General features: G+C 49.2%; 2 protein-coding genes across 3 annotated transcripts in view; one reads left to right on the plus strand and one right to left on the minus strand.

Moving 5' to 3' along the window:
• DNTTIP1 (deoxynucleotidyltransferase terminal interacting protein 1) overlaps positions 1–7075 on the minus strand; it is a 21405-nt gene extending 14330 nt beyond the window's left edge. The window contains exons 1-4 of one of the 2 annotated variants that reach the window (XM_026503615.4): positions 6929–7075; positions 6276–6346; positions 5538–5634; positions 1545–1643 (exon numbers count right to left, since the gene is read on the minus strand). In XM_026503615.4, the coding sequence (XP_026359400.1) occupies positions 1545–1643; positions 5538–5634; positions 6276–6346; positions 6929–7033 (372 nt within the window). In that variant the 5' untranslated portion in view covers positions 7034–7075. Of the gene's footprint in view, positions 1–1544; positions 1644–2274; positions 2751–5537; positions 5635–6275; positions 6347–6928 lie in introns of those variants that run through there. The other variant, XM_044385855.3, reaches the window with a different exon arrangement.
• WFDC3 (WAP four-disulfide core domain 3) lies at positions 6887–20528 on the plus strand. The gene is made up of 7 exons (XM_026503616.4): positions 6887–7687; positions 9160–9394; positions 9877–10008; positions 11755–11901; positions 18361–18492; positions 19521–19706; positions 20289–20528. Exons 2-7 carry the CDS (start codon positions 9316–9318, stop codon positions 20303–20305), a joined length of 693 nt encoding a protein of 230 aa, XP_026359401.1. The 5' UTR covers positions 6887–7687; positions 9160–9315; the 3' UTR covers positions 20306–20528.
• The last annotated feature ends 792 nt before the right edge of the window (positions 20529–21320 follow it).

Consider the following 21320-nt stretch of genomic DNA (forward strand, 5'->3'; position numbering starts at 1 on the left):
ACTCCAGCTTCCCAGTCATATCAATACTGGCAAAGGGACTCCATGAGGTGGACGTGGGGACTCAGGAGACTGGAAAGGCGTACCCATCCAAGGAGTACAGATAATGTCCAGTTCACTTTCCTCTCATCTTTCCCGGGGACTCCGGAAGCATTTCATACATTTCCCTTCCAATCTCCAGGACAGATTCCCAAACCAATCTCCGTAGGGCAGCCCAAGTGATCTCTCAAAATGCGAATCTCGGTAGGCAGCTCTTCTGCTTAAAACTCCACATCTGCAGTTTTGCTTGACTTGGCCTCTGCTTACTTTTCCAACCTTGCCAAGTATCATTCTTTCCACCCTCTGAAAACCAGCAACCCTGGCTTCTTTCTGTCCCTTGGCTCTGTACCTTCTACTGTATTCTTCATTGCCTCCTACGCTCACAGCACTTAGAACAGTTTGTAATCCCAGATCTACTGCATGATTACTGGAGTAACGTCAGGGGTCTGGGGGCAAGGACTGTGTCCATCTTGCACGGCGCAGTCGGCGCCTGGCACAGAAATGGTGCACAACAGGTATTAGCTGGAGAGGTAAATAAACCCAAGAAAGCATTCTGGGATGCAACTGAGTCTGAAGGTTTACCAAATTAATCTTTGATTCAGTTCACACTTATAAGAACATGAGCAAACTGCCATGTTCTATTATCAGCTGTTACAACTGATTATAGCAGACTCCAGTCCCAGAGTGAAGTAATGAACTGGCCTCCGAGAGTCTGGCTGGCTTAAATATAAGACCATGAGGAGATGAGCTTTCACTGCACTAACGGACAGAGTTCTGCCCTCTCAAAAGCTGAGGCGCAGGGCCTGGTCTTGCTCTTTCCTGAGGCTGCACCGAGCAGCTGACCAGCCCGCCTCCTGGAAGACATTACTCTCTCATCTCCTGAGAATCACCCTCCTAGGACTAAGCTCAAACCAGCCTCTGCGGCTCTGAGTGTGAAGCGATTTCCGTCTCTGACAGCTATAGCGGTTTCACAGTCAGGCACAGAATCTGGGTGATGCTGACAATTCCTATTAATAAGAACAGCTGACACAGGCAAAGAGGTTCACTTCTATTTTGGGACCACAGGCATTTTTAGACTTGATGTCATGCCTCCTGTGCACACCCCGCGAGGCAGGAAGACAGAAAGGGTGACAGGCCCCACAGTACCAAAAGGGGCTGTGACTACTCGAAGAGTGAAGTCACCACTTGCAGAGGTGAGGGAGTCCTCAGCTAGTCTAACTCCTGCTTGTTCTGAGCCTCAGTTTCTTCATCTGGAAACTAGGGACTAAAATATGCCTTCTGGGGTGTCAGTGAACTAATGCATGTGAAAGCATCGATCCCAGTGCCAGGTACAGAGGAGCCACTTCCCTTCTCTCTGTCCGCAACAGCTCCAGGCCCTCTCTGGAGGCTAGTGGCTTGTCAGGCATCCCCTCAAGTACCACGAATGAAGTGATCACACTTCTTAGTAGAGCCCTGAGGACTAAGCCTGGATCTCTTGTCTCTGCATCTCTTGTCCACTTGGGTCTCACCTGCTCCAGGCAGCTCCGACAGGCCTCCTGGATCAGCTGCTCTGCATCCACCTCTTCCCCGACGTTGTCTCTGACATTCAGTGCTGCCTTCTGGAAGAACTAGGGAGAAGTACAGCGGAGGACAAGGTCAGAAGACATGCTAATTTGCAACAACTTGAAGGAAACTCAATATAAAAGAGAAGCTTTTCCTTTCTCTCATACAGAAAGGAAAAGTGATTGTGAATGTGGCTTTCAGATCAGACAGACCTAGAGTCAGATCCCAGGCTGTACTTCCCCACTCTTCCTGTCTTAAGGAGGATAACAATCGTGGAGGTGCCCAGAGGATGGCCATTACAGCAAGAAGGTGTAAACAGTACAGAATCAAAGAATAATCTAAATGTCAATTATAGCTGAAATAAATCATGGCATATCCATACCAGGAAATAATATGCAAGTATTACAAATTACAGTAAGGATGGTATAGGAGAGTATGTTTTTGATATGAAAAGGCATTCATGATATATTGCTAGGTGAAGGAAGCAAGGTATCAAACAGTTTGGTATAGACTTAAACTTTTGGTATTTACTTAAAACAGCAAAAAGCAAACACAGAAAGACAAAAGAAGTGCAAGGATACATATTAAAGTAACAGTGGTGACGTTATGGATGATTTCTTCCTTTTTTTTGCTTATCTATAGTACCTCAATTTTTATAATACACCATATTATTTCTGTAGAAGGAAAAAAGAATACCAGTGCCTGCCGTGAACAGCCCAGGGCAGACCAGAAAAGATCCTGAGAGTAGAAGGTCCTCGCTGAATTCGGACCTTGCCCAATCCAAAGGAAACGTGTGGGATAGGTGGCATGAGACCTGGACAGGGCCCCAGGACACCAGCAGTCCCAATTAGCTGGGGAAAGGGAAGGCGGAAGGTTCCTCCACTGCGGAAGAGGGAGAGTTAGAGCTCGAAAACAAAAACACTGAGGGACAGGTGACGGGAGGCACTGGGAACACATTCACAATAAGAGTCTATGTTGTGTCTCCAGAAGACACTTCATACAGAAAAATTCTGGTACCTATATACTGTGAGAGACAACTATGGGGACGTACTTTGTTTCCTTTCTTTTCTTTCCTTCTTCTTCTTCTTCTTTTTTAATTTTAAGTAGGCTCCATGTCCCCCAAACTGGGGCTTAAACTCATGACCCTGAGATTAAGAGTTGCATGCTTGGGGAGCCTTGGTGGCTAAGCTGGTAGAGTGTCTGACACTTTATTTCAGCTCAGGTCATGATCTCAGGGTCATGAGACTGAGTCCCACATCAGGCTCCCCAGAAACCCCAGAGAGGCTTCTCTCTCTCCCTCTCCCTCTGCCCCTCCCCCCACTTGCAACACTCTCTCTCTCTCAAAAAAATTAGTAAATCTTTTTTTTTTTTTTTTTAAGAATTTATTTATTTATTCGACAGAGATAGAGACAGCTAGCGAGAGAGGAACACAAGCAGGGGGAGTGGGAGAGGAAGAAGCAGGCTCATAGCAGAGGAGCCTGATGTGGGGCTCGATCCCATAACGTCGGGATCACGCCCTGAGCCGAAGGCAGAAGCTTAACCGCTGTGCCACCCAGGCGCCCCAAAAATTAGTAAATCTTAAAAAAAAAAAAAAGAAAAAAAAAGAAAAGAAAAGAAAAAAGAGTTGCATGCTGTACTGACTGAACCAGCCAGGCACTCCCCAAGGGGATGTACTTTCATTTCATATTTGACAAGGCCAAATGCCTGATACTGTTAATGTTCAACCAAGGAGAAGAGAGAGAAGGTGTGGATTAGCAACCTCACCAGGCGAACAGGAAAATTCTTCAGGCCCAATTAAATGAATAGTCAGATGAGTTTCACTTTAAAACAAAAACCCTGCGGTGCCTGCGTGGCTCAGTTGGTTAAGTGTCTGCCTTCAGCTCAGGTCATGATCTCAGTTTCCTTGGATTGAGTCCTGTGGTTGGGCTCCCTGCTCATGGGGGAGTCTGCTTCTCCCTCTCCCTCTGTCCCTCCTCCCTCTCATGCTCTCTCTCTCAAATAAATCAATAAAATCTTAAAAAAAAAAACCAAACCAAAACAAAAAAACCCCTCAGAACTGGAGATTAATACTGGTGTTCAATGTTGATTACTGGCTAGCCAATCTGGATTCTTTACAGCCAGCCTGTGAGGCGGGCAGTGTGATGAATAAACAGGGGTGACTGGAAGTGGACTCTGGACCTAAGAATGAAATCTGGTCCTGCATAAGGCATTTGCAAATGCTGTTGGGATAAATACAAAATTGTATAAGCTTCTGGAGAGACATTTTCTTGAGGGAAAAAAATATGTTTTTCTTTCCTTTTTTTAAAAAAAGACTTCATTCACTTATTTGAGAGAGAGAGCACGCACGTGTGCGAGCACGTATGAGCGCCGGAAAGGGGCAGAGCGAGAAGCAGACTCCCCACTGAGCAGGGAGCCGACACAGGGCTCGATCCCTGAACCCCAAGATCATGACCTGAGCTGAAGTCAGACACTGAACTGACTGAGCCACCCGGACCACTGAGGGATTTTAAATAGAGGAGTGACACCCTTAGATTTACACCTTAGAGGTCACTGGCATCTGTAGGGATGGTGGGATGAAAGAGGGGAAGCAATTGGGGACTCCAGGAGGAGACTGGGCAAGAGAAAATGAAGGCCTGAACCAAGGCGGAGGCGAGGAAGAAGAAGGGCACGACAGATTGTGAAGTGGAATGTACAGGCTCTGTGACTGGACGGGGAAGACAAAGGAAAGGCAGAGTCCTTGGTTTCTGGTTTCCAAGTGAATGGTAGTCCCATTCAAACCACATGTCCAAACTGAGCTCCTGACTGCCCCTGGTCGTTCCTGTCTTCCTCATACGAAGTCAGTGGCAATGCTGTTTTTACAGTTGTCCAGGGCAGATAACGGATGAGTTTACTTCTCTTGTTCTTTCACGCTGCACATCTGCATCAGTAGCAATACACGTGGAATCTCACTCTTTCCCAATACCTTTATTGCTACCACTCAAGCCACTACTATCTTAAGCCTCCTAACTGGTCCCCCTGCAGGTGATTCTCTTCATATCAGTCAGAGCGACCCTTTAAAAATGTTCAGATCAAGTGCTCTACTCGAAACTCTCCAAGAGCCTCTATTTTACTCAGACTAAACCCCAACATCCTTACCATGGCCTCAAAGGTTCTGCATGAAGTGGGACCCTATTTCCTCTCTGATTATTTCTTCTATGACCCTCCTCCCGGCTCAGACTGCTCTAGCCACACTGGAGACTTTGTTGCTTTGAATGTGCCGAGCACACTCCTCCTCAGGGCGTTTGCCCTCGTCCCCTCTGCCTGCACTGCTTTTCCACGATGTGTCCTCATTGCTTGTTTTGCCCTCCCTTTATTCAGGTCTCTGCTCACATGTGGCTTTCCTGGACATAATCTATGAAACGGCACTACTGTTCCCCGCTGGTCACTCTCTCTCCCTACTCTCCGGCGTTCCCTATCGTAGTACATATCTGTTTAAAGAGGGCAGGGACACTGTCCATTTTGTTCACTACCACATCCTCAATGCCTTGAACAGGGCCTGCTATTATGGTGACAGCTCAGTTAATACTTCTTGAATGAACAAACACAACAGGAAGAGGTTTAGGGAGAAAAAGTTCAGTTCTGAATATGCTGTTTGCAGCATCTATGGGACAATCTGGTAGAATCATGCAGAAGTTTATTTAGAGGCCCAGAAAGGAATTTTAAATAATAATAATAATAATGTTGATACTGTTAAACAAGTAATAAAAACACTTGTTTGAAGCATGGTGCTGAGCACATTACGCTTAAATTATTTTATCCTCGCAATAGCTTGGCAGAAGAGGCAAATTACCCCCAAAGAGGGGGGGTAAAAGTTCTCAGGGGTTCAGAATTGGAACACTTTACACATGTGTGTGTACTGGAGAGAGCCAGGGGGATTGTGACGTAGGAAAGGCCCGCCCAGGCGTCTTTGTCCCTCTCACCTTCATGTACTTGTTGAAGACAGTCTGGATCTCCTCATTGATGCTAGGCTGCAGGACAGCTCGGAGGAGGTCCATGGAAATGGCGGGATCTGTGAAACTGCATTCGGGAGGGCGACACAATCAGGGGCCATGACCCAAATATATCTTTCTTCGTCTGCCCAGCCAATTACTGACACAGGCTTCTTTAATGACAATAATGGATAGCTTCACCTGAAAACAAGCTACATGCCCAGGTTCTGTGCAAACTACACAAATGTATGGCTTTATTCCATTTTCATAATAACCCTATGAAATGAGTATTATTTTTAAAGTGTTTCATGAAATACAAAGTCTATCCACTTTAACAAATAGTTTTAGTGAACATCCACTTAATCCCGACCCAGGTCAAGAAATATGATCAGCATCCCATAGGTCCATCTTGTGCTCTCTCCCTTCACTGAGATAAATACTACTATTTGCCATTCTGCCTCTTTAGAGCCCTCGACCACAGAGCCCAGTGAATGTTAGGGATCTCAGGCACTGTTGAATCCATGATTCCCCCTCATTTTGTACATGAGTTCAGAGCGGGCAATGATTCAACCAAGGTCACACACACAGTCACAGAGGCTCAGTCTCCTCTTTCCTAGTCCAGTGTTCTTTCTAATGGCTGATGATCTCTTTTCAGCTCTGTGCGGTGGGGACCCCAAAAGTGCGATCCAAGCCAATGCCTAGGAGGTAAATACCCAGGACCAGCCTTACCTTGTTGTCATCTGTGAGCGGCGGCCCCTTCGCTGCACCTGCCGGTGCTTTATCATTATGTTCCAAGGGTTCTGTGGGGACCAAGGAACAGATGTCACTGAGGCCCGTGACACTGGGGTAGAGGTGGAAGGCGAGGATGAAGTTAAACTTAGACACCCCCGTTTCTCAGGTAATTTCAGCACCTCTCCCACCCTGGGGTAGGTGGGAGGGCAGCGGTTGAAAGGCCCGGCCCTGCCCGGGTGGAGGAACTGAGGAAAAGTTTCCTGCTTCTAAGGTCCCAACCCCATCTTTTCTGGGACAGCAGGAGGAAGGGAACCAGTGTTTACCGAGGGACTACTCTGGGGCAGGTGGTGTTCTGGGCGCTTTCTTTGAATTTACACCCCAACCCCACACCAACTTTATGAGGCGGCAGTAATATCTCCATTTTACATAAGAGGAAACTGGAGCTCAGGGGTTGACAGGGCTGGTTCACGTCACCTAGCTAGGAGGGCGGCACCAGAATTTGAAACCAGGTCATCGGACTGCGAAAACGCCAACCCCCTAGGCAGCACCAGCCGCCGCGTTCTCTTGCCCGCGGGCCAGGGTCCCGGGAGCCCGAGGCCCAGCCGGCCCGAGCCCAGGCCCAGCCCCGGCCTCCCCGGGGGCGTCCTCACCGTGAGAACCAGCTGCCCCGCTGCGCCCGCATCGCCCAGCTCGGGGCCGCCCCGTTCTGCCCCGCCGGGTCCCCGCGTCTGCTCGGCGTCGCCAGTGGCCCCCATGGCTCCCCCGGCCCCCACAACTTCAGCCCGACTCAGCCACCGGCCGGAAAGTAGCCCCGTGACGTCATTGGAGGGCGCCGCGCGCCGACCCGGAAGCGCGCCGCAGCTAGCTGAGGGGTTTCCATGGGAACCGCAAGGCCGCGTCTCGCTGGGGGCCCGGACGCCTGCCCGCGCTGTGAGCGCGGTGGCCTGGGCTTTGTTTGAGGCGGGGCTTCGCCTCGGGTGCGGACTGTGGGTGTTTGGTCCGGGAACTCTCTCCGCCGGGCCAAAGCCTGTGGAGAAGTGCGGGGCAGGAGGAGGGGAGCAGGTTCCCTGGGCTGGGCTTTGGTGCGGAGGGGAGCACAGCGGCGCCTGCAGTTCAGTTTTTGAAAGCCGTAGAGTGGGCCTAATGCGGGGACCCGAAAACCCAACCGGAGGGGATTTGGCCCATGCTGTCCCAAACACCCACGGGGTCCCTCCAGGCCTAAGACCCAGGGGCTGCCTCTTGCATCCGAAGGCATCATAAGGTTGGGTCTTGGCCGGTGGACTCCCAAGCCCCAGGGAGCTGGGCTTTTCTCTCCAGACAGGTGATTGTGGGATGGGCAGGGGATGAAACGGTTTAACAGCTGTGGCGTTCCCCAGAGCTCCCCTGATCCCCTTAGCTCTGGCTTAGAGGTAAGATGTCTGTGAATAGAATTGGATCGATGTATGGGTAGTAGAGAAAGTTACTTTTACAGGTCACAATATGGGGTAGTAAAGAGTATGAGTTTTTCATGTAGAAAGATCTGAGTTCAAATCCAGCATGATTCGGTGATTAAGAACATTGACTATGGAATTGGGCTGCCTGTCTTTGGTCTACCACCTCCTAACTGAGTGACCCACGTTTCTTTCTTTGCCTCAGTTTCCCCATCTCTGTAGAGCAGGGATAATAGTACCTAATTCATAGGGTTGCAGTGAGGATTAAGTGAGTTAATTCATGTAAAGCACTTAGAACTGTGGGGCGAGTAAACCCTCAAGCAATGCTATCTGTCGTTACTATTATTAAATTCCAGTAACCACCACTTAACTAGCTTTACGACCTTGGGCATTCTTTCTCAACCCCTCTGAACCAGTTTTATTACCTCTACAAGATTATTGTGAGGATTAAAATAAACAATACATATAAAGCACATGTTAAGTCGTCAACAAATGTTAGTTATCTCCATGCTCCAATATCAGCCTTAAAACAATAAGGAAACTCTTTTTTTTTTTTTAAGATTTTATTTATTTATTTGATAGACAGACAGCCAGCAAGAGAGGGAACACAAGCAGGGGGAATGCGAGAGGAAGAAGCAGGCTCCTGGTGGAGGAGCCTGATGCGGGGCTTGATCCCAGAACGCTGGGATCACGCCCTGAGCCAAAGGCAGACGCTTAATGACAGAGCCACCCAGGCGCCCCAATAAGGCAACTCTTTGGCACCAAACTCTTTGGCTCTATTAAGGAGATTTTTACTTTAAGCTTTGAATTTCCTCTGCTCTTTAATCTTACTGGGCTAAGCAGTCTCAGTGGATACCATTAAATATCATGTCTGACCAAAGTCATAAGTAGGACAGAGAAAAGTAAAACGAAATAGAGGAAGAGGAGACGAAGAAAGGAAGTATGTGGTCTAGACTAGTTGAGTCATAACAACTTCCTTTGGGTTCTGTCATCTAGCCTTCACACAATCCAAAAATGGCCCATATGGGCTAGACAGACCAAGATGGAGGTGTTTGGTGCCTTTGTATTAGTTCTGAACAAACTCAAATACGACTTTACTGTAGTTTTTTGTTGGTTTCTAAGTAGTCTGCTCCATCCTCTGTTTTCTAGGTTGCTAACATGAACAGGAGCCACACTGCATTTTATTAGGCTTGGTTATTATTAAGTCCATCTTTAGTCCTTCCCTCTGTCACTTTGACTGCAGCTGTGTCCTTCCAAAGCCCTTTACGGCTCCCTTTGATCCTCTATCCGGTGGCCCTCCCTCCGTTTCCCCAGCTTCTGACCAGGTGCCTCGTCATTGTCCACGGGTGTTGTTTATATTCCATTACAGAGTTTGATCACCATCATCACACGGGCCTTTGGGAGTGCCAGGAATTTTCCCACACACCAGCAACCACTTTTCTTCTTGTCAGGAGAAGACATCCTTGGGGAGTATTGTGAAACGGAAGACTTTGGGGCTGGATTGAGGCCAGTCTCCTAGTCCTGTCCTTCCCTTGGTTGGTGTCCTGGGCAAAGTATACACCTCCGGCCTGGACTGAGTGCTCATCTCAACTCTCGGCACCATCGTCATGCTGAGGTGCCTCTTCCTCCTGAAGGTTCTTCTTGCTCTTGGGTCCCTGACATCCTGGGTGGCTGCAGGAGAGCATGGTGAGCTATTATTTACGATCCCTGGCTGATGGTAACAGAAAGTGACTAAGAAGTCATTCCCTGCCTCTTCCTGGAGTGAGAGTCCTCATTTGTGGAGATGGTCGTCTCTGTAGGACAGGACTGGATGCATAGATTCTCAGCACAGCCGGGGTAGGTCTTCCTGGCTTTCTTTACTCTCTCTGGACAAGGAGGTAGGACGTCCAGTCTGGCTTACTAGAGGTTCTAGCTTTTCCCTAGAGCTCCTTAAATGTGAACATGATCACCCCAACCTTTCCCTCTCTTTATCCGAAAAATGGCCGGACATTCAGTAGTGGTGGGCGAGTGTCAGGGCTTTTGTGGGGGGAGGGAGGGGAAAGCGGTTGCAGAGCTATTTTGGATAGGAATGTTTGCAGAGGCTGAACACCCTTGAAGTGCACTTGGCTTCCATTCCCCATTTCTTGAGGCTTCGCCAGTCACCCAACCTCGTGGGATATCTTTTGCAGTGAAAGCAGGAGAATGCCCTCCTGATAAGAACCCTTGCGAAGAGCTGTGCTGGGGGGACGAGTCGTGTCCGGCCGGGCAGAAGTGCTGTAGCACTGGTTGTGGTCGGGTCTGCCGAGGAGCACTTCCACAGGGTATGTTGGCTGGAGGGGCAAAATCCAAGTGTGCTTTCTTCTTCTCCTTCTCCTTCTCCTCCTTCCCCCTTCCCTTTCTCCTCCTCCCCTCCTCCTCCTCCTTTTATTTATTTATTTACTTATTTTATTTATTTATTAGTTTAAATTTTTTATTTTTATTTATTTTTTTGATGTAAAGTTCGATGATTCATTAGTTGCGTATAACACCCATGCAGTACGTACCCTCCCTACTACCCATCACCAGCCTGTCCCATTCCCCCACCCCCCTCCCCTCTGAAGCCCTCAGCTTGTTTCTCAGAGTCCACAGTCTCTCATGCTTCATTCCCCCCTCTGATTACCCCCCCATTCTTTATCCCTTTCTTCTCCTACCTATCTTCCTAGTTCCCATGTTCCATAGATGAGAGAAATCATATGATAATTGTCTTTCTCTGCTTGACTTATTTCACTTAGCATTATCTCCTCCAGTGCTGTCCATGTTGCAGCAAATGTTGAGAAATCGTTCTTTTCTGATAGCTGAGTAATATTCCATTGTATATATGGACCACATCTTCTTAATCCAGTCATCTGTTGAAGGGCATCTCGGCTCCTTCCACGTTTTAGCTGTTGTGGACAATGCTTCTAAGAACATTGGGGTGCATATGGCCCTTCTCTTCACTATGTCTGTATCTTTGGGGTAAATACCCAGGAGTGCAATGGCTGGATCATAGGGTAGCTTAATTTTTAACTTTTTAAGGGACCTCCACACTGTTTTCCAGAGTGGCTGTACCAACTTGCATTCCCACCAACAATGTAGGAGGGATCCCCTTTCTCCACATCCTCTCCAACATTTGTTGTTTTTTACCTTGTCAATTTTTGCCGTTCTAACTATTTATTTATTTTAAGGTGTGCTTTCCGACCTTGCCTCTGGGCTGGAAAGACCCAGAGACCCTCATACCTCCTAGCTTGGCTCTTGAAATCTAGCTTGCCTGCAGCACCTCTTCCCCCTCTTGGGGTTTCTTTCTTTAATCACTCAGTCCCCAGTTCTTTGTCTTCTATCAGGAAAGAACACACAACTGATGATCTCTGCCTTTTATTTGCACCCAGGGCTCCCGTGAAGGTTTGGAGGGCCAAGTTGTGAGGGGAAGCCCGTTAGAAGTAGTGATCAAAAGAGTAGACCGGAGGGGCGCCTGGGTGGCTCAGTCGTTAAGCGTCTGCCTTCAGCTCAGGACGTGATCCCAGTGTTCTGGGATCGAGCCCCACATCAGGCTCCTCTGCTGGGATCCTGCTTCTTCCTCTCTCACTCCCCCTGCTTGTGTTCCTTCTCTCGCTGGCTGTCTCTCTCTCTGTCAAATAAATAAATAAAATCTTAAAAAAAAAAAAAAAAGAGTAGACCGGAGCCAGGCAGACTTTTCATGCTGCAAATAAGCCTTAAGCAGCTCTTTGTAAGTGTTAAGCTTTTAAGCCTTGATTTCCTCACCTGTTAAAGGGGGATAATGGTTTGTACCTCTTGGAATTGTTGTGAGGATCAAATGAGAGGTTCCTGGCACGAGGTGAACTCAGTAAATGTGACAGTAAATGTGAGCTCTTATCATTGTTATTATCTCTGCTTTAGCGCCAGCCTTTAGTCCCCCCCCCCTTTCAGGGTTAAGAGTCCTAAAGAAGCTCAGGGCTTCCTTTCTTTGATTTTCCCTTCTGCTACACCTGTGGGTTCCACCAGCACTTCTCTCTCTCTCTCTTTTTTGTGGCTGTCTCCCTTTTTTGCTACAGGGAGGAACGGAGATTGTCCCAGGGCTGTTTGGAAACAATCCTGTTTCCATAGGTGCCTGAATGATGAGACTTGTCCAGGTGCAAAGAAATGCTGCACGTTCGGCTGCACCAAGCGCTGTGTGGTCCCGGTCTCTAAACCAAAGCTCGGTAAGAAATACTGCTCCGGGGGCCCATGGGCTCTTTGACCTGCCTGCTCCTTTCTCAAATAAGCCCATGCCATCCTCTTGTTGGTTTTACTTTACTTTGAACAACAAGAATGAAGTGCCTGCCATATTCTGAGAACTTTTCTAAAAAAAACCAAGATAGACAAAGGGTACCCCGGCCGTGATGATCTGTGGTTCGTGGTCCCGGCAGGCAGAGGATGCTGCCAGAAGGGAGATCATGGCTTGCAGAACTTTCTGCTCTATTGCTTGCCTCCTCCCCCGGTCCCCGAGAGGCCTCCGACAAGTATTAGAAATTGGTGATGTATCTCCCATGGCTCGTTCCTTCTCATTTCCTGCGTTTCCAGATTTTTATGGTTAATTTTACTTGTTTGTGCTTCCAAGTATATTTTATTATCGTATTGTTTCTCACTACCCTCCTCCCTGAAAATATGGAGGCCACTTTTATTGGGGAGGTGTTAGATGTATAAATTAATATCAGGGGGCACCTGGGTGGCTCAGTCGGTTAAGTGTCCGCCTTCAGCTCAAGTCGTGATCCCGGGGTGCTGTGATTGAGCCCTGCGTTGGGCTCCCTGCTCAGCGGGGAGTCTGCTTCTCCCTCTCCCTCTGCCCCTTCCCCCGCTCTTGCTCTCTCTCTCTCACTCTGTCTCTCTCAAATTAATAAATAAAATCTTAAAAAAATTAATTTAGGGACAACTGACATTTTTATGTTGAATCTTTATGTCTTCCCATTGTCCAAGTGCATTTGGTATATTTCAGGGTGTTTTATAGTTTTAAAATACTTCTTGATAATTTAATGTTTTATTTTTTTCTTCACTGCATTAAATGGGGTCTTACATCACGCCTTCCATTCTATTTTCTAAAGAGACGGGAACCATTCTCTCTGAGTGCATGTGGCAGCTATTCCAGCAGGAGAGCCTAGGTTTTGGTTGTCAGAGAGCTGGGTTCAAGCCTGAGGCTTAGCAGTTCCTGGCCAGCGGGTCCCTGGTCAGGTGTCTTCTGCTCCCCCGAGCCACATTTCCCTTCTCTGTGAAATGGGAAGAATAAACCTCGGAGGCTGTTGTAAAGATTCCAAGTATGTAAAGTGTTTAGCCCTCAGTAGACGTTAGCTTCCTTCCTGTTGCCGGCTAAGGTGGGCTTCTTCACGAGTGCAGCTGCTAACCAGCCCCTTTTATCAAGAACCAGGATTGCTTTCTCCTCCCCTGACCTCTGCCTCTCGGAGACCCTGGAACTCCACAGCATGTGACCACCTCTTTCCTACCGGCCGAGCCTCCCCAGGTGGCGGGGCCCCTTCCCTGTTCCCCGCGGGGCTGTCTGTGTCTGGCTTTGGCAGCTCTCTTGGGCGCCCTGCCCATAAGAGAGAATAGAGGGTTGTACTCCTTGCCAGGACTCTTGTGGCCCAGTTTTGGAACCAGAGCCTGGGAACCTGTGTCAGGACGGTCACCCACCGCCAGCCTGTAGGGCCCAGCACAGTCTTCCAGTGTGTGAAGCTAATGGCTGAGTGATGGGGGCTGAGGGTGAGGCCGGCACCCAGGCCAGGCCCTTTGTGAGCTGCTCTGGGCCCTGGCCAGCCCCAGAGGGGGCTTCCTCTTCCCTTGGAGCAAGGCAGCCTGCAATAGTGACCTCCCTGCAGATCTCTCGGAGTGTACTTACTGGCTGAGTGGGGTCCTGGTCTGGCGGGAGGCGGTACTGGCTACAGTGTTAGGAGTTAATGACTTTCTTGTGGCTCTAGTCCTGGGCTGGGCCGCTCACTGGGACTGGTTGCTACGCTCAGTGCCACAGGAAGCTGTCCGTCCTGGGCTTTGAACAGTTCCTGCTTTCCCTTAGCTCTGACATTTCCAGAGGTTTACCAGAGCCAGTGCTGGTCCGTGTGGTAAGGTGGAGGGACAGTCAGGCTGCCGGAGGGCTCAGGGCAGACATTGGGACCTGCTCCCGTGTGGCAGTTCTGGTCTGAGCATGACGTGAACCTTGGCTTCTCTGCTTGCTGTGCGGCCTCTCTGAACCTCACCTTTTCTCTTTAACGTGGTGATAAGCCTATTTACCTCAAAGAGTGATAATGTCCTTTGGGCTGCTAGAACAGGATACCATAGACTGGGTGGCTTATAAATATCAGAAATTTATTTCTGACAATCCTGGAGGCTGAGAAGTCCAAGATTAAGGTGCCGGCATATTCAGTGTCCGGTGAAGGCCAGCCTCCTGGTTCATAGACTGCCATGTCTTCACTGGGACCTCACATGGCAGAAGGGGGCAATATGGGCATAGTCCCCTTCATGGGGGCTCCCTCTCATGCCCTGATCACCCCCTAAGCTCCCATCTCCCAAACCCATCACATCGCCGGTTAGATTTCAAAATACAAATTGTGGGGGAACACAAACATTCAGTCTATATCATACACGTTGGAAGATATGTATTTAAAAAGCCTATAGAAAACCTCCCAAATAATGCTCAACAGCTCGTGCTGTGATTCCCAGCACCTCTCTGTTCAGGTTCCCTCCCCGCCGTCCCATGTCTGACCTGTCTGTCCACTCCCTCACTTACCCACTCCCTCACTCCCTCACTACGTATCGAGTGTCTGGCTGGCATATGTGCGTGCTGTGGGGAGCAAGGCGCTGTGGCTATAAATACTACGCGTGAATGGTGATGCGGGCTGCGAGGGGACATCAAAGTGAGCAAGAAAGGAGGTGTCCTTTTAACCTGGAGGATGAGAGGGAGCTGGCCGGGAGCACGTGGGGTGCTGTGAAGGGGGAGGTACATGGGCCGAGGCCGGGAGCCAGAAGCTGGGAAGGGCTTACTGTTTCAAGGAAGTGAAAGGAGGTCAGTGGGGTTGGAGAAAAGAGAAGGAGAGGGAAGGTGGCTCCACTTAGGGAGAGTCCAGATTTCGGGTGAGTCTCCAGGGCCTCTGTCTAAGGCTTTGTTGCAAGCCCACTGGGAAGGCTTTGAGAGGCTTATAAAAGCAGGGAGGAGAGGCCCAGTCTGGTTTTCATTTTACTTTATTATTTTTTTTAAATTTAAAAAAAGGTTTCTTTATTAGGAGACTTTTTAAAATAAAGATTTTATTTATTTATTTATTTATTTATTTATTTATTTGAGAGAGAGTGAGAATGAAAGAGAGAGAGAAGGAACAGGGGGAGGGGCAGAGGGAGAGGGAGAAGCAGACTCCCCGCTGAGCAGGGAGCCACCGAGGCACCAGGAGAGTGAGTCCCAGCTCTTGCTCTTGGGTAAGCTTCGTGGAGTAAAGGGAATCATAATGATGTGACTTAAAGGACCACATCATTGGTCCTAGTGTCAGAACTGGGAATTTGGGATCCAGTTTTGCCGCCATTGACCTCAGGCCAATCCTGCCCCTTTCCTGGCTGTCTGGCTGTCTGTTTGCAAGAGAGGCAGGTGTGATGGCTCAGAGGGCCCTTCTTGGCTTAAGAAGTTTTGAGATTTCACTTTTCTACCAGCACCGCTGTCCTTCCCTCAGCTAGAGTGGAAGGGTAGAGTTGGGGCAACAGTAAAGCCTATGTCTGAGTATTTCCTGGGCTTCAGCTTTTTATTCCACTCTTTTTTTTTTTTTTTTGGTGGTAGCTTGGGTCTTGGGATAGGGGCATCTTTGCAGGTTGGGATGACCATTCCCATTCTGACTCTCATTCCTGTTTCTCATCCTGACTCCTGGTTAGATAACTGTGAGGTGCCTGCAAACCACGTGGTATGAGGAACTGAGCTTACCTGGCTTGGGAAAGCCGAGACAGTGAGAGGCAAAGGATCCTGTCTACGATGGTGGCGCAAGCCTTGTTTTCACAAGGTCTCTGGGCATAGGACAAGGACCAATGGATAGAACTTGTAGACAGCCGGGTTTCAGTTGAGTATAAAGTGTAAGGATGGGGCTGCCTGGGTGGTGCAGTTGGTTATGCATCTGACTCTCGATTTCCACTCGGTCGTGGTCTCAGGGTCATGAGATCAAGCCCTGCATCGGGCTCTGTGCTCTGCACGGAGTCTGCTTGAGATTCTCTCTCTCACTCCCTCCCTCCTCTGCCTCTCCCACTCATGCTCTCTCTCTCTCTCTAAAATAAATAAATAAATAAATAAATAAATAAATAAATCTTAAAAAAAAGTGTAAGGATGGCATAGTCTGGCTTGGAGGTCGTGAAAGCCAGTGTTGGAGCTGAGAGTTGGGAAGTATTTGGCAGGGATTTAGGCATCAGACATGGGGGATGCAGTGGGTGGCCATGGTGGGCACTGGTCAAAGGGCATGTGTTCTGACCCTCGGGGCTTCAGCCTGTTTCTCAAGAGTCCTTTCCTGCCTCTACTATTTGACAAAACCCCAGGGACCTCAAGGAAGCCTGGCCTGGAAGAGAGTAGGGGTTTGGTCTCTGTGCTGGTCCTGGGGATGAGGGCAGAGAGTCGCGGAGTGCTCCTGGCATTGGTCACTTCAGGGCCAAAGTCAGCAAAATGCTGACATCTGGGAAGGCTGCTTCACATAATCCCGTGAGAAGTTGTTGCTAGGTTTTTCCCACTATATATATATACATATATTTTATGCCCAGCCTTCTCAACTGCGGAATGATGTTAAATAGATTTTAGTGTTTGTCAAGCAGGTGGGGAGGGGTGCAAAGGTACCTCTGGCAGTTACAGTGACCATATTTTCTGGATAAGAAAATCAGAGTCGATGTGATCTGACAATGGCATAGAATCTTTGATATAGGGGCTGTTCAGGAAAATCCTTGATGCCAGGTTATTAGACCCTAGTTGTTCAGCTGCACGTATTCTCCTTGGAGGCCAACACTTGCCTTTTTTCCAGCATGGCAGACTTCCCAGAGCCAGCCATAGGCCATTGTACTTACATGTCCCAACTCAGAGGCACCGGGCCAGTCCTGCTTCGGTTTTCTACAATGCTTTTAATAGCCTGTCACTTCTTTTCTCCACTTAAAGAACCTGAAATAAACACTGAGATGAGTGAGTCATGGCGAGTCAGTTTGGTTTGGAAGTGGCTTCCTAGGGGTGTGCCTGCTCCAGGGGGCCTGGCCCGGTGCCTGCGTGTTTTAAGGATGGTGTAGTAGAAAGAGTGCTTCCTTGCAAACCAAAAGGCTGAGTTTTGTCCTGCTTTGCCACTGACTCACTCTGTAGTTCTGGGCAAACCCCTTCTCTCCTCTGAGCGTTATTATCTTCAGAGGGGTGGGGAAGGGGCGCATCACGGGTGTGTTTGGCTGTATGCAACAGAAGGTTAACCAAATAGGGGTTCATTTTTCTCACATAACAAGAAATCCTGAAGTAGAGACCAGGGCTGGGGTGGTGGCTCCACGGTGCTAACAAGGATGAGGTTATTTTTTTTTTTAATGATTTTTTTATTATATTATGTTAGTCACCATACAGTACATCCCCGGTTTCCGATGTAAGGCTCGATGATTCATTAGTGTATAAGAGGTTATTTTTTTTCCTTCTCCTTTGCGTTCCTTGGCGTCGTCCTCATACTAGTTGCTTCACGGTTGAAAGAAGGTGGCTCTGCTCCCCTGTGTTATGTCTGTCTTTGCACTGGAAGAAAGAGAAGCCAGGGGGCAATTGGAAAGGTGCATTACCTGGATCAGGAATGCAAAAGTTTTCCCAGTTTAGTGTTTGTTTGTGGCCACTCTTAGTTACAAGGTAATTTGGGGAAGCAAATCATTGTAGCTGGCTGGGCTCACTGTCTCCGAACCAACCTGTGGTTTTATTAGCAAGTGTTTCAGTTATCCATGGCTGCATAACAAGCACTTCCCAAATGCAGTAGCTCAAAATAGCAACAGTTGCCTCTTTCCCACAGCTGTTTGAGTTGGCGGGGCTCAGCGGGGCAGTTCTCATACCCACATATGCCGAAGCTAGTCACTCACGCAGCTGCGTGCAGCCGGGAGCTCAGCGGGGAACTGGACGGTGGCTGGCCCGTGCACGATGCCCTCTTCATCCAGCTTCTCTCTCTCTTTGGGGCATCTCATCATTCTACAGTTGAGCCCAAGCTGCTTCATGGCATAGCGGCTGATTTCCAAGGGGGGGTGTTTTAAGAGGACAAGCCCCAGCATGCAAGTGCTTATCAAGCTTCTTACTTGATAAGGACACTTGCTGGTGTCCTGTTGGTCAAAGCAAGTCACACAGTCCAGCCCAGAGACGGTATGGGAGGTGAGTTCACTGGCGGCCACCACCATCGGAGGGAGAGTGAATAAGGGGCTGGAAATAAGTCTGTTTGCCACAGTGGGTCAGACAGCAGTGCTTTCCGGACTGCGAGTCTTGTTTAGTAGTTGATGACCAGCTTTAAAAAAAAAAGAAAGACTGTGAAGTATATACATGTATGCACATAAATACATACATTTTAGATATGCATACGGATTAACATACACAATGAAAAATGTGATTTTGCACTCAAGAGTCACAATGAAAATAACCAGAAACACTGGGCCCGAACACCTCTGGGCCCCATGCTCTGATTCTATGGCAGAATCTGGTGGCGAATGTCCTGCTGACCCCCTTCCGTGCGAGGAGCTGTGTGACAGGGACGAGTCCTGTCCCCAGGGCCATAAATGCTGCAGCACCGGCTGTGGCCACTCGTGCCGTGGAGACATTAAGGGAGGTATGTTGGCTGCTTGGGGAAGAAATTCTTGAGTTCCAGGGTCGGTTGGGGAGGGAGCCATCTGTGGCCTCCTTGTCTTTCCCTTCCTGCGGGGAGTCAGAGTTCTCATCCTTTCGGTCCTCCTTGCCCCCAGGCCAAAGCCATCCCTCCTCCTGGGGCCCAGGGGCCCATGCTGGTGTCGAAAGAACTAGGGGAAGGCAGTGTGGGTTAGTAGGAAAAGTCCTGAGGCTGGAAGACGGGTAGCACGGCTTCTGGTCTCGGTTCTGCTGCTGACTGGCTCTGTGACCTCAGGGAAGCAGACTCCTCCTGAGCCAGTTCCTCCGTCTGTAAAATGAGGGAGTTGCCCAAGATCGTGGTTTTCTGACCAGATTCTTAGCACCATATCCACAACAGATACAAGCATTCCTGATCTGATTTCTTCGTTTCAATATATATATTTTAAACAAACCCATATTTTTGAGTATGGTTTTGGTACCGGCACTGTGGAACTCCCCTTCGGAATCACGGGCTCAGATGTTGTTTTTAGACAACACGTAGATTCCCAGGCAGCGTTCAAGGTTCTGAAGACCGATTCTTGACTCTGTGTAGCTTATCAGGGAAGGTAGACAGATCAGGAATTGTGATAAATTCTGATGAGAGGAGCACAAAGCAGGGCACCAAACCTTGTCTGGGGTGGCCGAGGAGGCCTCCCCGAGGAAGGGAATACTGGGAGGCCCAGGCATGGGGGAGCGAGTTGGGGGGCTCCTTGGCACTCCGCCCAGCCCCACCCACAGAGGTACCCAACGGAGGGACCTCCAGGGAACTCTGCGGGATACCATTTGAAAACCGTTGGTCTGGATGCTCTCTTGGGGCCCCACTGATTCTCGGAGGCTCTAGCTCCCAGGTTTCCCAGGCAGATCTTTGGTTAAGATCGAGTTACAGTCAGGGATGGATTCCTCTGGAGCCAGTGAGTCTCAGTTCCAGCCGGGAACCTGGGGTCCGTGGAGCCGACGGTCCTGTCTCTTTACCTGGGCCTGTTTATCCCGCAGGCCGGGGTGGTGACTGTCCCCGCATTTTGGTGGGCCTGTGCATTGTCAACTGCATGATGGATGAGAACTGCCAGGCTGGGGAAAAGTGTTGCAAGTCAGGCTGTGGCCGCTTCTGTGTCCCGCCCGTTCTGCCACCCGAACTGGCCACAAACCCCAGCGGGACCCTCACCTCTGATTCTGCCTTAGGTGAGTCACGTCCAGCATCACTGATAAGAGCGCGCTTAACTGCTGTGTGGAGAGCGCTGGCTTAGGTGCTGGGTAGGGGACTTGAGAGCGTCAAGACAAAGTTCTTGCTCTGGAGAATCTAGTGGGAGAAAAAGATCCTAGTCACAGATGAGGACCCTTTTTATAGACCGCGTGGGCTTCTAGGTTCTCAGAGTGGGCCTGGCTCCTTGGGAAGATCTTTCTGTCCAAAGTAGGATTGAGTCTGGACCCTAAAGGCTAAGCAGGATGTGACAAAGAGAGGATAGCACAGAGAACATGCTGGACCAGTGTGGTCTGGTGGTTAGCAAAGGCACAAAGGGTGGAATGGTGTGATGTTCGGGGAGCCGGATGGGGGTGGGGCGAGAGTGGGCTGTTCTCGTGCTAGGAGATAGAAGGTTGACATCTGAGTGAGTAGAATCTTCACTGCCAGTTTGGACTGGATTGTCTGGGGAACAGGGCACCATTCAAGGCTTTGGGGAGCAATGCATGCAGAACTTCTCTAGGGTGGAGGGGAGCCGGAGCCAGGACGGCACAGTTGTGACCTGATGCTGCTTCTTTTTGCAGAGATCCCGGTGCCTTAGCTGTTGTGATTTGTCCTGAGCTCCTTTGGTGACCACAGGGGGCTTGTCCTGGCTGCCAGGAGAGGGTGATGTCCTGGGGCTGTGACCCTTCCCGCTGGGCTCTCGTTGCCCTCTCTGCTCTGCTTCTGTTCCTGCCGCTGCCCTGAGCACGGGGAAACAGAGTCGTGGGCTTGGGCAATGGTGCGCGGCGCTGCTTTTCCCCAATAAAGACTGTGCTGACCTTCTTGTCTGTGCTGTTTGAGGGCCGGACGAGCAGAGAGAGCTAGGGGGTCTGAGCATGTCTGCAGGATTATGAGACTTAAGGCAATCCATCCTTTCTGAGAACACTGAAAGTAGGTGCAGCTCGGGTGGCGAGGGCAGAGGTGGGGGGGAGCTCTGCCTAGGCTGACTTGCCACAGATGTCTCTCTCAAGCCTCAGGAGTGGGACCATCAGGCCTCTTCTTGGGCCTGCTGACCTTGTATCAGAGAATGTGAGTTGGGGGTGGACCTGGGGTGGGAAACTAGTATACTGTAGTCCCTTGGATGTTCTCACCTTTGACCTCCTTCCTTGGGGCTCCAAGACAGGCAGTTTGTTCCCTCCAGGTAGCTTTGCTGTGTGTGGGGGGTTGTCTTTAGTTTCTGAGAATATAAAAAATTAAAAACATTTTAAAAAATGCATACAAAATGGATCACATTCTATATCCTGGAGAAATCGATGTCATCACATCATTGTAATGGACACCATAACAGCTAATTTAGTCATCTCTAGGTGGATTATTAGTCCTAATAAATGTTGGCCTACTTTTGCAGGTAAATCTGGGGAAATTCTTTGTACTAGAATTCTAGTTTCTCTAATAGAGCCTGACCCCAAAAAAGACCCTCAGTCAGTGTTTGTTGAGTGAATGAAAGAATGAATATAATTCCCAGGTCTGTCCATTAGGAATTTGTTGAGCTTCGAGTAATAGAAAACCCAACTAACAGTGGCTTAGCCAATAAAGACATTTAATTTTCTCACATTGGTCTGGAGAGAGGCAGT

The sequence above is a fragment of the Ursus arctos genome, unplaced genomic scaffold, assembly GCF_023065955.2.
Source record: "Ursus arctos isolate Adak ecotype North America unplaced genomic scaffold, UrsArc2.0 scaffold_16, whole genome shotgun sequence".
NCBI lineage: Eukaryota > Metazoa > Chordata > Mammalia > Carnivora > Ursidae > Ursus > Ursus arctos.